Below are 16,806 nucleotides of genomic sequence, written 5' to 3' on the forward strand. Positions count from 1 at the left end.
TCCGTCCACACTGTCCCCTGAGACACTCACACTCCACCTTCCAGGTCCGTCCACGCTGTCCCCTGAGACACTCACACTCCACCTTCCAGGTCCGTCCACGCTGTCCCCTGAGACACTCACACTCCACCTTCCAGCTCCGTCCACACTGTCCCCTGAGACACTCACACTCCACCTTCCAGCTCCGTCCACACTGTCCCCTGAGACACTCACACTCCACCTTCCAGCTCCGTCCACACTGTCCCCTGAGACACTCACACTCCACCTTCCAGCTCCGTCCACACTGTCCCCTGAGACACTCACACTCCACCTTCCAGCTCCGTCCACGCTGTCCCCTGAGACACTCACACTCCACCTTCCCGCTCCGTCCACACTGTCCCCTGAGACACTCACACTCCACCTTCCAGGTCCGTCCACGCTGTCCCCTGAGACACTCACACTCCACCTTCCAGGTCCGTCCACGCTGTCCCCTGAGACACTCACACTCCACCTTCCAGCTCCGTCCACACTGTCCCCTGAGACACTCACACTCCACCTTCCAGCTCCGTCCACACTGTCCCCTGAGACACTCACACTCCACCTTCCAGCTCCGTCCACGCTGTCCCCTGAGACACTCACACTCCACCTTCCAGCTCCGTCCACACTGTCCCCTGAGACACTCACACTCCACCTTCCCGCTCCGTCCACGCTGTCCCCTGAGACACTCACACTCCACCTTCCAGGTCCATACACACTGTCCCCTGAGACACTCACACTCCACCTTCCAGCTCCGTCCACACTGTCCCCTGACAGTCACACTCCACCTTTGAGCTCCATCCCTGCTGTCCTCTGAGCGGTCACATCCGCACATGGATTCCAGACGGGACCCTTCCTGATGCCCACAGCTGGGTCTCCTGCCTATCCTCGCCTCTCTGTACCCACCCACCCCCGCTGAAGCTGCTGCCGTGCTCTGCCCCGCGCCTTCATGGCTGTGCAGGAGGCCAGCACGGTGTCCCAGGTGAGAGCGAGTGCTCCCACTTCACGGCAGGCTGTGGCGCACTCTGACTGCATGTGCTGGCCCTTTAGCCTCCCTGAGAAGCTGGCAGGTCACCCGACCTGCTGCGGCCTCCACCTTGAGCTTTTGGGCAGCTCCAACTGCGTTTGAAGCCTGAGCCCCTGAGGTCCTGCTGTGGCTTGAATTCTGTATCAATTTGCTTCCCACGAAAAGAGGCGCCCACTGCCAGGCTTCAGCAGTGGCCGGTGTCTCTGGGCCCTCTGGAGCCCCAGGCCCTTTGTCTGGTGCCGAGGGTGGCACTGCCCACGGGTGCTTGTAACAAAAACAGCAACACCATGCTGCGGTCCACTGCGCATCTTTGAGGCCGTGTCTTGAGTGCCTGTGGGGCCAGACCCCGGCCCACTGGGGAATCTCCCATCCATGTGGGTGTGTTGACTGCACCTGCAGACTCCGGGAAACAGAGCTGGCTGCTCCCGAGGCTGCCTCCTCTGGAGACTGATCCGCGGGGAGTGCGCTTTCCATGCTCATGTATTTCCCTTTTTTGAGCCAGAGTCTGGCTCTGTCACCCAGGCTGGAGTGCAGTGGCACGATCTCAGCTCACTGTGACTTCCACCTCCTGGGTTCAAGCCATTTTCCCGCCTCAGCCTCCTGAGTAGCTGAGACTACAGGAGCACACCACCCGGCATGGCTGAGTTTTCTATTTTTAGTAGACACGGGGTCTCACTATGTTGGCCAGGCTGGTCTCCAACTCCTGACTTTGGGTGATCCGCCCGCCTCGGCCTCCCAAAGCACTGGGGTTATGGGGGGAGCCACCACACCCAGTCTTTCATTTGTTTCCTGGAGCTCCGTTCCGGTGTCTCTGGGTCCCAGTGCCTGCTGTGTGTGCCATCACCTAAGAACTAAGCCCTGCCCTCAGTCCACGCCAGTCAGCTCCCTGTATTCCTTCCCACCCTTTAGGGCGCATCTGAAGGGCTGACTCGTGTGAGCTGTTACAGTCTAACCAGAAGAACAGGGATCCCACTGGCTTCTCTCCCCTGGTGTAGACCCACACTCATTTCTACAGAGCTTTATCTTCAAATCCAACTCATGTTTAAATCTCTATATTGAATGTATTTAAATGTCTGAGAATTCTGTTAAAACCATCACTGTTTTTTCTAGTTTGACTTTTTAAGTGACAGAGAAAAGCATGAGCCTGGAAGGACATCCCGACACCCAGATCACGTCAGGGATGTGGGACAGTTTTGTCGCCCGGACCACATCGGGGGCGGGGCACGGTTCTGTCGCCCGCACCGCGTCGGGGGCGGGGCACGGTTCTGTTACCCACACCGCGTGGGGGGCGGGGCATGGTTCTGTCACCCGCACCGCGTGGGGGGCGGGGCACGATTCTGTTACCCAGATCACGTTGGAGGCGTGGGACAGTTTTGTTGGGGGTCTGCATGGCAGTGTGGTGGCCACTGACCAGCGGCTGTGCGGGGCCTTTGCCGTGGCTCTGAAGTTCGAGAACCAGTTGTCAGGAAGAAGCACTGATGTATTCTTAATGGTCTCCAACATCTTTTCCAGGGATACTTCGGGACAGGGAAGATTTTGCACCATATTCCGCTCCTACTCTCGGGGTGCACAGGTAACGCAGCATCCCCTGAACTGGGAGATCAAACCGACTTTAAATAACATTTACAATGCTTGACTAACCATCCTTTAATGGGTAATTGGAGGATAAGACACTTAAGCTTACGTATAAATTGGTGCCAAGAGTCTGAAAACATGGGCTGGGCGCGGTGGCTCAGCCTGTAATCCCAGCACTGGCCGGGCACCGTGGCTCACGCCTATGATCCCAACACTGGCCGGGCGCGGTGGCTCACGCCTGTGATCCCAGCACTGACCGGGCACCGTGGCTCACGCCTGTGATCCCAACACTGGCCGGGCGCGGTGGCTCACGCCTATGATCCCAACACTGGCCGGGCGCGGTGGCTCACGCCTGTGATCCCAACACTGGCCGGGTGCCGTGGCTCACGCCTATGATCCCAACACTGGCCGGGCGCGGTGGCTCACGCCTGTGATACCAACACTGGCCGGGTGCCGTGGCTCACGCCTGTGATACCAACACTGGCCGGGCGCGGTGGCTCACGCCTGTGATCCCAACACTGGCCGGGCGCGGTGGCTCACGCCTGTGATCCCAACACTGGCCGGGCGCGGTGGCTCACGCCTGTGATACCAACACTGGCCGGGTGCCGTGGCTCACGCCTATGATCCCAACACTGGCCGGGCGCGGTGGCTCACGCCTGTGATCCCAACACTGGCCGGGCGCGGTGGCTCACGCCTGTGATCCCAGCACTGACCGGGCACCGTGGCTCACGCCTGTGATCCCAACACTGGCCGGGCGCGGTGGCTCACGCCTGTGATCCCAACACTGGCCGGGTGCCGTGGCTCACGCCTATGATCCCAACACTGGCCGGGCGCGGTGGCTCACGCCTGTGATACCAACACTGGCCGGGTGCCGTGGCTCACGCCTGTGATACCAACACTGGCCGGGCGCGGTGGCTCACGCCTGTGATCCCAACACTGGCCGGGCGCGGTGGCTCACGCCTGTGATCCCAACACTGGCCGGGCGCGGTGGCTCACGCCTGTGATACCAACACTGGCCGGGTGCCGTGGCTCACGCCTATGATCCCAACACTGGCCGGGCGCGGTGGCTCACGCCTGTGATCCCAACACTGGCCGGGCGCGGTGGCTCACGCCTGTGATACCAACACTGGCCGGGTGCCGTGGCTCACGCCTATGATCCCAACACTGACCGGGCGCGGTGGCTCACGCCTGTGATCCCAACACTGACCGGGCGCGGTGGCTCACGCCTGTGATCCCAGCACTGGCCGGGCACCGTGGCTCACGCCTATGATCCCAACACTGGCCGGGCGCGGTGGCTCACGCCTGTGATCCCAGCACTGGCCGGGCGCGGTGGCTCACGCCTGTGATCCCAACACTGACCGGGCGCGGTGGCTCACGCCTGTGATCCCAACACTGGCTGGGCACCGTGGCTCACGCCTGTGATCCCAACACTGGCCGGGCGCGGTGGCTCACGCCTATGATCCCAACACTGACCGGGCGCGGTGGCTCACGCCTGTAATCCCAGCACTGGCCGGGCACCGTGGCTCACGCCTATGATCCCAACACTGGCCGGGCGCGGTGGCTCACGCCTGTGATCCCAGCACTGGCCGGGCACCGTGGCTCACGCCTATGATCCCAACACTGGCCGGGCGCGGTGGCTCACGCCTGTGATCCCAGCACTGGCCGGGCGCGGTGGCTCACGCCTGTGATCCCAACACTGACCGGGCACCGTGGCTCACGCCTGTGATCCCAACACTGGCCGGGCGCGGTGGCTCACGCCTGTGATCCCAACACTGGCCGGGTGCCGTGGCTCACGCCTGTAATCCCAGCACTGTGGGAGGCCGAGGCGGGTGGATCACGAGGTCAGATCAAGACCATCTGGGCCAACAAGGTGAAACCCTGTCTACTAAAAATGCAAAAATTAGCTGGGCATGGTGGCACCCGCCTGTAGTCCCAGCTACTCGGGAGGCTGAGGCAGGAGAATCACTTGAACCCAGAAGGCTCAGATTGCAGTGAGCAGAGATCGCACCACTGCACTCCAGCCTGAGCAACAGTGGGAGACTCTGTCTCAAAACAAGCAGGTGCTGTAGAGTGGTTGGTTGCTTGAGAGGCTTCGTCAGCATGAGGGATGTAAGCCTTCATTTCCAGTGTGTGTGCAGGTATGTGCATGTGTCTGTGCATGAGTGCCTGCGTGTGTGAAATGTGTATGTGTCCCTGTATGTGTGTGTGAACACATGAGCTGTGTGTGCACTGTGCATGTGTGTCTGTGCATGAGTGCCTGTGTGTGTAATGTATATGTGTGTGCTTCCCTGTATATGTGCGTGAATGTGAACATATAAACTGTGTGTGTGTGCACTGTGCCTGCGTGCCTGTGCATGGGTGCCTGTGTGTGTACACGTGTGTGCAGATACGTGCACTGTGCCTGCGTGCCTCTGTGCATGAGTGCCTGTGTGTGTAATGTGTATGTGTGTGCTTCCCTGTATATGTGTGTGAATGTGAACATATAAACTGTGTGTGTGTGCACTGTGCCTGCGTGCCTCTGTGCATGAGTGCCTGTGTGTGTAACGTGTGCAGATACGTGCACTGTGCCTGCGTGCCTCTGCATGAGTGCCTGTGTGTGTACACGTGTGTGCAGATACGTGCACTGTGCCTGCGTGCCTCTGTGCATGAGTGCCTGTGTGTGTAATGTGTATGTGTGTGCTTCCCTGTATATGTGCGTGAATGTGAACATATAAACTGTGTGTGTGTGCACTGTGCCTGCGTGCCTCTGCATGGGTGCCTGTGTGTGTACACGTGTGTGCAGATACGTGCACTGTGCCTGCGTGCCTCTGTGCATGGGTGCCTGTGTGTGTACACGTGTGTGCAGATACGTGCACTGTGCCTGCGTGCCTCTGTGCATGAGTGCCTGTGTGTGTACACGTGTGTGCAGATACGTGCACTGTGCCTGCGTGCCTCTGTGCATGAGTGCCTGTGTGTGTAACGTGTGCAGATACATGCACTGTGTGTGCGTATGTGCATCAGTGCCTTCGTGTATGCAGATGTGTGCAGTGTGTGTGTGTGTGTGTGTGTGTGTGTGCAGGTGTATGCATGCGGGCCATCCAGGTGGCTGGGGCCACACTCCTCGAGAGGCGGTGATGACTGTGGTGCCTTTGCATCCTGTGTTCCTGGAGTGGCCCGTGGGTGTGAGTTCTAGTCCACAGCTCACCTTGACGGTTGAGGCTTTATCACCGAGCTTATGAAATATCACTGGAAATGATCGTAAAACTGCTACGTTGGGTTGATAAATCTCGTGTTAACGTAAGGAAAGTGGTTATTGAGCTAGTTGTGTATTTGCCTGCGTGGCCGCGGCTGTGCTGCGTCTGCGTTCTGCGTGCTGAGCCCGTGGTCTCTCCCCCAGGGTGTGATCCTGGTCTATGACATTGCGAACCGCTGGTCTTTCGATGGGATCGATCGATGGATCAAGGAGATCGATGAGGTATGTCATAGCAACGCCACTGTCCAAGGTCCCTGTGGGCTTGGGCGGATGTCGGGTGAGGAATCAGGGTCAGGCCCTGCAGGGCTCATGGGTCCCCATGGAGCACGGGCCAGGGCACTGGATGGGGCTGCAGCAGCGAGGAGGATGCCTCCCCTCCGCACAGCCCTGGATTCGACCGGGCTCGTGCGCGCAGCCACAGAGACTCACCGAGGCGCGGGAGGCTGGCCCAGATGAAACAAGCGCCCGTGACGTGGCTCCGCTGTGCGTGGGGTCGGGACCCACGGGCAGCCTGCTCCACTCCCTGCTGTGGTCGGGCTGGGTTGACAAGCAGTGAGCGGGGCTTGTGCCTGGGGGCACGCGGACCAGCCCACCTGGCAATGGCGACGTGGCGTGGTCAGCACCAAGCCCACTGTGTGTGTCTCGGGGCTGCTATAACTAACGACCGCAGGCCGGTGTCCTAAACAACAGAAACGTGTTCTCCCGCCGTTCTGGAGGCCAGAGCCCAAAACCAAGGTGTCGGCAGGACCGATTGCCCCAGCGGCCTCGCCCGGCCCTCGGAGGTGCCAGCAACCCTGGGCCCCCCCTGGCCTGTGCCACCCCGCTCCAGTCTCTGCCTTTGCGTCACATGGCCTCCTCCGTGTGTGCGCGTGCATGTGTGTGTGTGCGTGCGTGTGTGTGTGCCAGTCATTAGATGAGGGCCTGCCCTAATTCAGCGTGGCTGCACCGTAACTATTTACATCTGCAAAGACTGTCTTTCCACACAGGGTCCCATGCTGAGGTTCTGGGTGGAAGTGAACTTGTGGGGGTTCCTCAACCCAGGGCACCCACGTTGCAGTGACAGCAAAGTCTCACTCAGGTAACCCTTGCCTTTCTCCTGCCCGCTAGCACGCTCCCGGAGTCCCCAAGATCCTGGTCGGGAACCGCCTGCACCTGGCGTTTAAGCGGCAGGTACCCACGGAGCAGGCCCAGGCCTACGCCGAGCGCCTGGGCGTGACCTTCTTTGAGGTCAGCCCTCTGTGCAATTTCAACATCACGGAGTCGTTCACGGAGCTGGCCAGGATCGTGCTGCTGCGGCATGGGATGGACCGGCTCTGGCGGCCGAGCAAGGGTAGGCCCAGGGCGATTCCGGGTGCCCCTGCCCTCCAGATGCCGGGGTGGTTCTGCGGCCCCCTGGGCAAGTATCTGCCTCCTGGGACCCGTCCCAAGGCCACTGTGTCCTTTCTCAGAGCCAGGCGTTTGAGAGAAGTCATTCCTGCAGCTCTGTCAGAAAGCTTACGCAGGGACCGCTGGAATCTGCACGTGGGCAGAGGTGGCATCGAGGCAGGGTTTGCCGCATTTACAAGCCGGGGCCGTGGGGGTCCGAGTGTCTGGAAGGCGGGAGCACAGGTGTGGGAACCACCTCGTTCCAGCCCCAGCAGGCACGTGCACTGGGCACGGTTTTCTTTTCTCTCCCAAGTGCTGAGCTTGCAAGACCTCTGCTGCCGGGCGGTGGTGTCCTGCACGCCGGTGCACCTGGTGGATAAGCTGCCGCTGCCCGTCGCCCTGAGAAGCCGCCTCAAGTCCTTCTCCATGGCCAGCGGCCTGAACGCCAGGATGATGCACGGACGGTCTTACTCCCTCACCGCCAACTCCACCCACAAGAGGAGCGGCCTCCACAAGGCGAAGCTCGTCCGCCCGCCCCAGAGCCCACCCAAACACTGCGCCAGAAACAGCTGCAAAATTGCCTAAGGAAGGCTCTACACGGAGCGCGGCAGGTCCCTCCGGGAGACGCTCGTGCCCCGCAGGCAGCTGGCGGACGCATCTTGAATTCCGGTGGTTTCTCTCTGTGAATGTCGCGGCGCCTCCCGGGCGGTGGAGACACGCTACAGTCGGGCTTGGCATTTCCACGTGGCTGTGCCTGAAGCTTGTTTTACGTGTGTGTGTAAAGGGAAGGTTAGTGCTCTGCTCAGCTCTCGGGAACGTGAAATGTCGAATGTTACTTACACGACGGTTGTGCCGCAACTTTTTCCTTAAAATAACTGCTTTCGTAAGGGCGTAATAGTCAAGGGGTCCGAATCCGAGAGGCGATGGCGGTGAGAATTGAGAGCCAGCGATATTACGAGAGGGTCTTTTTGTAAAACTCCTTTTTAACGTCAAAGCACCAATTTATGAAACGCTGCAGAGTAGGGGTCACGTGCGGCCGAACCGTCCGGTCTGTGTGTCCGGATTTGATAACGTTTTTGCTAGTTATTCACCACATTTTGGGATTAATAAGTGATTTATATGCATATTTTTCTGCGAATCTACCTTTTTTTGTACGAGATGTCCTACAAGTTATGAAGCTAAGGGAAGAAGATGCCGAAGATACCTCTAGTTACCTTGAACATTTTAGCCAACACCATTTCAGCAGGCCAAGGAAAAGCTGCTTCAGTAAGGAACAAAGCGAAAACACTTATTTAAGAAAATGTTTCTCACCAATAAAATATATAGTTGTTTCTCTCTTGGTAGACTTGGTGGCTGGTTCTTTTGAATTTTGTGTATTTATTTATTTATTTATTTATTTTTTGAGACGGACTTTCGCTCTTGTTACCCAGGCTGGAGTGCAATGGCGCGATCTCGGCTCACCGCAACCTCCGCCTCCTGGGTTCAGGCAATTCTCCTGCCTCAGCCTCCCGTGTAGCTGGGATTACAGGCACGCGCCACCGTGCCCAGCTAATTTTTTGTATTTTTAGTAGAGACGGGGTTTCACCATGTTGACCGGGATGGTCTCAACCTCTTGACCTCGTGATCCACCCGCCTCGGCCTCCCAAAGTGCTGGGATTACAGGCGTGAGCCACCGCGCCCGGCTATTTATTTATTTTTGAGATGGAGTTTCGCTCTTGTCACCCAGGCTGGAGTGCGATGGAGCAATCTCAGCTCACCGCAACCTCTGCCTCCCAGATTCAAGGGATTCTCCTGCCTCTGCCTCCCAGTAGCTGGGACTACAAGTGCCTGCTACTATGCCCAGCTAATTTTTATATTTTTAGTACAGATGGGGTTTCACCATGTTGGCCAGGCTGGTCTTGACCTCCTGGCCTCGTGATCCACCCACCTCGGCCTCCCAAAGTGCTTGGATTACAGGCGTGAGCCACTGCACCCTGCCGAATTTTGTGTGTTTATCATAGGCCTTTGCTTCACTGCACCACTGCCTGGTGTAGACATCACACATTGCAGCCAGTAACAAGTGACTTTGGCAACAAGGCTGAATCCTCGAACTCTGTTGCCTGTTGAGAAAGGATTCCAGGCCGGGCACGGGGGCTCACGCCTGTAATGCCAGCACTTTGGGAGGCCGAGGCAGGTGAATCACAAAGTCAAGAGATCGAGACCATCCTGGCCAACATGGTGAAACCCCATCTCTACTAAAAATACAAAAATTAGCCAGGTGTGGTGGCGCGTGCCTGTAATCCCAGCTACTCTGGAGACTGAGGCAGGAGAATCGCTTGAACCTGGAAGGCGGAGGCTGCGGTGAGCAGAGATCGAATCACTGCACTCCAGCCTGGCTACAGAGCAAGACTCCGTCTCAAAAAAAAAAAATACAAAAATTAGCTGGGTGTGGTGGCGTGTGCCTGTAATCCGAGCTACCTGGGAGGCTGAGGCAGGAGAATTGTTTGAGCCTGGGAGGAGGAGGTTGCAGCGAACTGAGATTATGACACTGAACTGCAGCTTGGGCAACAGAGCAAGACCTTGTCAAAAAAAAAAAAAAAGAAAAGAAAGGATTCCTTTTCCAGAACAGAAGTACAGAGGAAGAGGAGAGGGAAGACTTAAAAGGCAGCACCCAGGCATGTGTCTGTCTGATAAAGTACCAGAGCCGTGCTCCTGAGCCTCGGCCGGGAGCTCCGAGGGGCTGTCGGGGATTCCCCACGGAGATGCAGCTCTGTCCCTGACTGCCTGCCTCAGAGCAGGGCTGACCGCAAGACCTCCGGGGCCAGTCCCCTCCCTGTCACGCTGTTCAACGCCTCTCTGTGGCTGGAGGTGACAAATGATTAAACAAACACAAAAAAACACGAAGCGAGAAAATGCCCAGATGTTCCTCGTTCTGCTGATGATCTGCAGAGTCTTAGGAACTTAAGGGGTCTGGCCAGGCGCGGTGGCACAGCCTGTCATCCCAGCACTTGGGAGGGCGAGGCGAGCAGATCACCAGAGGTCAGGAGCTCGAGAGGATCTGGCGGGGCGCGGTGGCGCAGCCTGTCATCCCAGCACTTTGGGAGGCCGAGGCGGGCGGATCACCTGAGGTTGGGAGTTCGAGACCAGCCTGGCCAAGATGGAGAAACCCCGTCTCTACTAAAAATACAAAATTAGCCGGGCGTGGTGGCGCAGGCCTGTAATCCCAGCTACTTGGGAGGCTGAGGCAGGAGAATCCCTTGAACCCCGGAGGTGGAGGTTTGTGGTGAGCCGAGATTGTGCCACTGCACTCCAGCCTGGGCAACGAGCAAAATTCAGTCTCAAAAAAATAAAAATGATAAAATAATAAAGTTTCCGAAGGCTTTGTGACCCAGAGCCCCGTGGAGGTGTTCACGGAATCCACAGGCCGCCCGGATCCCTTGACCCTCCAGGGAAACAGCACCAGAAGTCCACAGAGGCGGGGCGGCCGGAAGCAGCCTCCTGAGATGCCCCGAGGGACACGGCCCTGCCAGTGTATCGGTTCTGGACTTCCAGCTTCCCGAATAAAAGAAAATAAATATTTGTCATTTTAAGCCACCAAGATTGTCGTGATTTGTTACGGCAGGCTCAGGAACTCCTGCAACAAGGAGGTGAGTTACACTCGCGGCAGAAAGTCCTACAGCAAACCCAGGCGGAGCAAAGGCAGTCAGAGCCTCGTGCGGACCGTGAAGTGGAAGACTGTGCTCGCGCGGTGAGTATACGGAAAACGGAAATGTAAATGAAACCTTGGAGAAACTGTCATTTTCTTCCGTGGCCCTTACTGCTGGTTCAATCCATCACAAACCCCAGCGATCCTCCTTCCAAACATCGAGACTCAAAATGTATTCTGCACAGTTATGTCTTCAGTTGCCCTGTGAAAATTACTACAGTGAAGAATAATTTCTTAGCTTGCAATTTTGATGAGGAATTATTTAGGCAAAATATTGAAGCTAGAAAAAAATGTCAATCACAGGCTCGATGACATTTGTTTTGACAGAGACAGATGCTGGGTCTTCCCTTTGCTGGAGAACGGCTTCATCAGATGCGGATTTTAGAAGCAAAATGGAAGCTGCTTGTCTTAGGGGAAACGAACGAGGTGTTTCACCTGGGGAAGGCAGAGGACAGGAGAGACGCCACGGCTGACGCCGGGTGGGACGCACCTCTGTGGCCGCCCGGAGGGCGGGGCGGTGAGTGGACGTGGGAGTGGAGGCAGCGGGAGGTTCCGAGTCCGTGCTTGCTGCCGTAACAAAACACCTGAGACTGGGTGACGAACAAACAGCAGATGCTGATGTCGCACGGGTCTGCGGGCCGGAAGTCCGAGATAAAGGCACCAGCAGGTTTGTGTCTGGGGAGGCCCAGTCTCTGCTTCCAAGATGGCACTGTTGCTGCGTCCTCACGTGGCCGGAGGGGTGGTGGAAGGACCAAGGGAAGGGAGGCGGCTCCCTCACACCTCTTGTGAGGTCACGAAGCCCATTCTTCAGGCTCTGCCACTACCCAAAGGCCCGACCTCTTCATGCCGTCACATTGGCGATTAAGTTCCAACACGTGAATTTTGGAGGGACCGTTCAGACTGCAGCAGAGTCTGGTGCTCTTCCGTCCACTGCCTCCCATGTGTGCCTTGGGGACCTTCTCCCCGGCCCCACAGGGCCCCCTCTGCTAGGGGAGCCTTTCGTATCTCCTCAGCTGTTGGAGGGCATTGGATGAAACTGAGCAGTCTCTGCAGAGGACCGTGGCAGCTACGGGCCTGTGGGCAGGGCGTGGACAGCAGTGAGGGCTGGTGACGGGGAGGCCTTGGCAGCTCCACAAAGGCAGGGCGCCGTATGCTCCTCCCTGCCCTGGTGAAGGTCGGGCACTCCAGGGGCAGAGGCCGAGCCATCTCCTGTGCAAACCCTGCCCTCCGCCCCAACCCATCTCAGCTCAGGAGTGGGACTGGCTCCTGCTCCCTTCCTGCTTCCATGGAATGTTCAGAGGTACGGCCTGTTGCTTTAGATCTGTGCATTCTTACACACCTTTCTTTATCAAGAAAGGCTGCTGCCTTTTATGTATTTTTACTAGAGACAGGGTTTCACCATCTTGGCCAGGCTGGTCTTGAACTCCTGACCTCGTGATCCACCCGCCTCAGCCTCCTGAGGTGCTGGGATTACAGGCGTGAGCCACCATGTCCAGCTGTGCCTGCCTTTCAAACCCACTGTCCCGGCCAGGTTCAGTAGGTCAGGCCTGTAATCCTAACACTTCGGGAGGCCAAGGCGGGCGGACCGTCTGAACTTAGGAGTTCAAGACCAGCTTGGGCAATATGGCGAAACCCCGTCTCTACTAAGAATAGAAAAAATTAGCCGAGCACGATGGTGCGTGCCTATAGTCCCAGCTACTCAGGAGGCTGAAGCAGGAGAATGGCTTGGACCCGGGAAGTGGAGGTTACAGTGAACTGTGATCACACGACTGCACTCCAGCTTGGGTGACAGAGTGAGACTCTGTTTCAGAATAAATAAATAACTAAATAACTAAAAATAAGACCACTGTCCCTACCCTGAAGCAGTGTAGATCTCAAGCTGATAGCGTTTCTTTTCCTCTACGTTCCCATGACGACGATCAAACCCTGCCTGGGCACGGAGGCCCTGAGCCACGATGCAGAGGGACACGGACGCAGAAAGAGGGATTCCAAACTCCACCTGGTCTCAAAGCAGTTGCTGTTGCTCCAGCCTTCACCCTCTTCTAGGTGAGGTGACCGGCTGCTTCCCAGGAGCCCAGAGGTGCCGTCCAAGCTGTCAGCCAACACCCGTCGGTGGTCCAAGCCGCCGCGAACACCCTGACTTGCTGCGGCACGGAGACCCCAACATGGAGAGGGTGTCGGGAGGGTGCGTGGGATGGGACAACTTCATGGAGGCTTTGGGGGAGCGTTCAAGGCAACCATGCTTCACGCTGCTCGATGCTGTCAGGAAGCGTGGGTGACTCTGAGACCTACTGTCTTAATATTTCTTATCTAGAAGGTGAGAAAAACAGAGCAAGGTGCAAGGTGTCACCGGTAAAAAGTGACAGTCACATCCAGCAGGATGGGGGGGCGCTGCTCCCACCTGTGTGCAGAGGGGGCCCTGCTCTTGTCCTGGTCCTCAGCCACAGGGTGGCCTTGTCTGTGGGGCCGTCGAGTCCAGAGGAGCCGGTCAGAGCCCCGCTGTGTGTGCTCAGGGGCTGCCCTGCTCTTTCTCGGCGCCCTTTGAGGGGACAGGAAGCCGTGTAGCCGGGGGAGAGGCAGGCATACAGCCTCAATGCCTTTGGCCAGGCAGATGCTGACCTCGCAGCTCTGCTGGAGGAAGCTCCCGTGTTGCTCAAAGCCGATCACCGTCATCTGCTGGTTTCTGACTCCCTGCCTTGAATCTTCGTGTTTTCTTTTGGAGACTGGGTCTCGCTCTGCCGCTCAGGCTGGAGTGCAGAGGGGCAGTCACGGTTCACCGCAGCCTTGAACTCCTGGGCTCAGAGGTCCTTCCACCTCACCCTCCGCAGGAGCTGACTCCAGGTGTGCACCACACAACGCAGGGTCTTGATAAGTTGCCCAGGCTGCTCTCGAACTCCCGGGCTCAAGTGATCCTCCCGCCTCAGCCTCCCAAAGTGCCGGGATGGCAGGCATGAGCCGCGGCACCCAGGCTGAAATCTTACCATTGCTCCACGTTCCACTGCAGAAGTGGGGATGAGGGTGATGGCTTTCTTCAAAGGTTCTCTAACGGTTTTATTGGGAAATGGACCCTACACATAACAGGGCTCATGCATGGCTGTTTCAACGACCAACAGTGCTGTTATGAATGTAAACGCCTGAGTACCCAACACGCAGCAGTTGAAGTGAACGGAGAAGTGGAGCCGTGGGTTTTAAGGTCTGCTGCTGTTGCTGCAACCCGGGGGCCTGAAATCACAGACCTGTGTTCCGTCACCATCGGAGCCCACGTCCAAAGTCAGCATTGCTGGGCTGAGAGCAAGGTACTGCTCCCTCTGGAGGCTCCAGGAGGGCCCTTCCGGCCTCTTCTGCCTTCTGGGGGCTCCAGGCATTCCTTGGCTTGTGGCCACAGCACTGCAGTCTCTGTCTCCGTCCCCACGTGGTGTTTTTCCGTGTGTCAATCCTTCCTCTGCCTCAAGAAGCATGTGGCGGCACCTGGGGACATCCAGACAATTTGGGACAGTCTTCCCATCTCAGGGTCTCTCACTTTATCATATCGGCAGAGATCTTTTTTCAAAATAAGGGAATACCTTATTTCCATATTTATCTATTTAATTAACATTTTTTTTGAGAGGGAGTCTGTCTCTCGCCCAGGCTGGAGTGCAGTGGCCCAATCTCCACTCACTGCAACCTCTGCCTCCCAAATTCAAGCGATTCTCCTGCCTCAGCCTCCCGAGTAGCTGGGATTACAGGCGTGCACCACCACACCTGGCTAATTTTTGTAATTGTAGTAGACACAGGTTTTCGCCATGCTGGCCAGGCTGGTCTTGGACTCCGGACCTCAGGTGATCTGCCCACCTCAGCTCCCAAAGTGCCAGGATTACAGGCGTGAGCCACCGTGCCTGGCCGGGAATACCGTATTTAAAGGTTCCAGAGATGACAGCTTGCTGTCTTAGAGGGACATTCTTCAGTCTAACACAAACTATCACAAAGTAACACAAATTTAGAGATTTAAAGCAACACACATTTATTCCCTTACAATTCCGGAGGACGGGGCTAAAATACAGCTGTCCGTAGGGCTGGTTCCTTCTGGAGTCTCCAGGGAGAGTCGATCCCTGGCCTCCTGCACCTCTAGACAGCGGCGTTCCCAGGCCCCCGGCAGCATCCCTCCCACCTGGCTTTGTGGTCACACGACAGCCTTCTCTCTCAATGACCCTCTTCCCTCTTTCCCGTAAGGACCCCCGCGATTGCATGTGGGGACCCTCTGGATAATCCAGGTTGACAGCCGCATCTCAAGGTTAATAAGGCAGTCACATCTGCAAAGTCCCCTCTGCCATTTACGGCAACATGTGCGCAAGCTCTGGGCGCTGGGCCCGGCGCTTGCTGGGGGCTGTTGTTTGGGGTCAACCACACACACCCTCTCCCTGTTGCAGTTTTTTTTTTTTTGAGATAGAGTCTCACTCTGTCGCCCAAGCTCTGGAGTGCAATGGCGCGATCTCGGCTCACTGCAGCCTCCGCCTCCCGGGTTCAAGGGATTCTCCTGCCTCAGCCTCCTGAGTAGCTGGGACTACAGGTGTGCGCCACCATGCCCAGCTAATTTCTGTATTCTTAGTAGAGATGGAGTTTCACCCCATTAGCCAGGCTGCTCTCGAGCTCCTGACCTCAGGGAATCTGCCCGCCTCAGCCTCCCAAAGTGCCGGGGTTCAGGTGTGAGCCACCGCGCCCGGCCTATTGCAGATTCTTCTCTTGCCCCCCGCGGTAACCACCATCTCCAACTCTGTGCAAACCACACTCCTGGCTTTCTTTTTTGTTTTTGTTTGTCTTTTGAGATAGAATCTCACTCTTGTCACCCAGGCCAGAGTGCAGTGGTACCATCTCAGCCCATTGCAACTTCAGCCTCCCAGGTTCAAGCAATTCTCCTGCCTCAGCCTCCTGAGTATCTGGGATTACAGGTGTCCACTACCACACCCGGCTAATTTTTTGAATTTTTAGTAGAGACAGGGTCTCACCATGCTGGCCAGGCTGGTCTCGAACTCCTGACCTTGTGATCTCCCTGCCTCGGCCTCCCAAAGTGCTGGGGTGACAGGCGTGAGCCACCGCGCCCGGCCCTCCTGGTTTCTTATGTGTGTCCACATGTCGTACCTTAAACAACACATCGTTAGACCAGGCACAGTGGTTGGCACCTGTCATCCCAGCACTTTGGGAGACCAAGGTGGGCGGATCCCTTGAGCCCAGGAGTTCAAGACCAGCCTGGGCAACATGATGAAACCCTGTCTCTACTAAAAATACAAAAAATTAAGCTGGCATGGTGGTGTGTGCCTGTAGTTCCAGCTACTCAGGAGGCTGAGGTGGGAGGATCACCTGAGCCCAGGAGATATACAAAATAGTATGTAAGTCCCTTCTCTCCACCCCCAGAGCTGAGACTGCTTCCTGCCTGCCTTGGAGAAGGGTGGGCGAGATGAGCCTTGTCCCTCACTCCTAGTCCGGACCTCTGAGCTATCAGTGGACGGTGGGGTTCCTGGAGCTGCTGGAACGATGCCCCACAGGCTGGTGGCTTGGACGACAGCCTTCCTTTCCTCCCGGGCCCGGAGGCTCCGGGGAAGAACCTTCTGCCTCTCCGAGCTCCGGGTGGCTGCCTGGATTCCCGCACTTGCTGAGTTAGGGCCGAGTGCTCCAGTCCCACTGCCTCCGGCGGCCTTTTCCCTGGATCTCCCCTCCTCCCGTCTCTTCCAAGAGCGTGTGTCATCGGCTTTAGAGCCCAGCCCAAATCCAGGATGACCTCATCTCGGGATCCGTAATTACATCTGCAATGATTCTTTGTCTAAAGAACCCCCATTCTCAGGTTCTAGGTGGACCTATCTTTTTTTTTTTTTGAGACAGGGTCTCGCCGTGTTGCCCAGGCTGGAGTGCAGTGGCACGATCTCAGGTCACTGCAGC

The 16,806-nt window shown here is 57.2% G+C and overlaps 1 protein-coding gene across 2 annotated transcripts in view; it reads left to right on the forward strand.

The window, feature by feature from the left end:
* RAB40B (RAB40B, member RAS oncogene family) overlaps positions 1-7,877 on the forward strand; it is a 62,347-nt gene extending 54,470 nt beyond the window's left edge. For both annotated transcript variants that reach the window (XM_064369261.1, XM_064369262.1), the window contains exons 3-6: positions 2,552-2,612; positions 5,991-6,068; positions 6,954-7,176; positions 7,525-7,877. In XM_064369261.1, the coding sequence (XP_064225331.1) occupies positions 2,552-2,612; positions 5,991-6,068; positions 6,954-7,176; positions 7,525-7,796 (634 nt within the window). In that variant the 3' untranslated portion in view covers positions 7,797-7,877. The remainder of the gene's footprint in view (positions 1-2,551; positions 2,613-5,990; positions 6,069-6,953; positions 7,177-7,524) is intronic.
* Positions 7,878-16,806: the final 8,929 nt, after the last annotated feature.

Source organism: Aotus nancymaae, unplaced genomic scaffold (assembly GCF_030222135.1).
Source record: "Aotus nancymaae isolate 86718 unplaced genomic scaffold, 86718_ANA_hifiasm-v0.15.2.pri h1tg000089l, whole genome shotgun sequence".
Taxonomy (NCBI): domain Eukaryota; kingdom Metazoa; phylum Chordata; class Mammalia; order Primates; family Aotidae; genus Aotus; species Aotus nancymaae.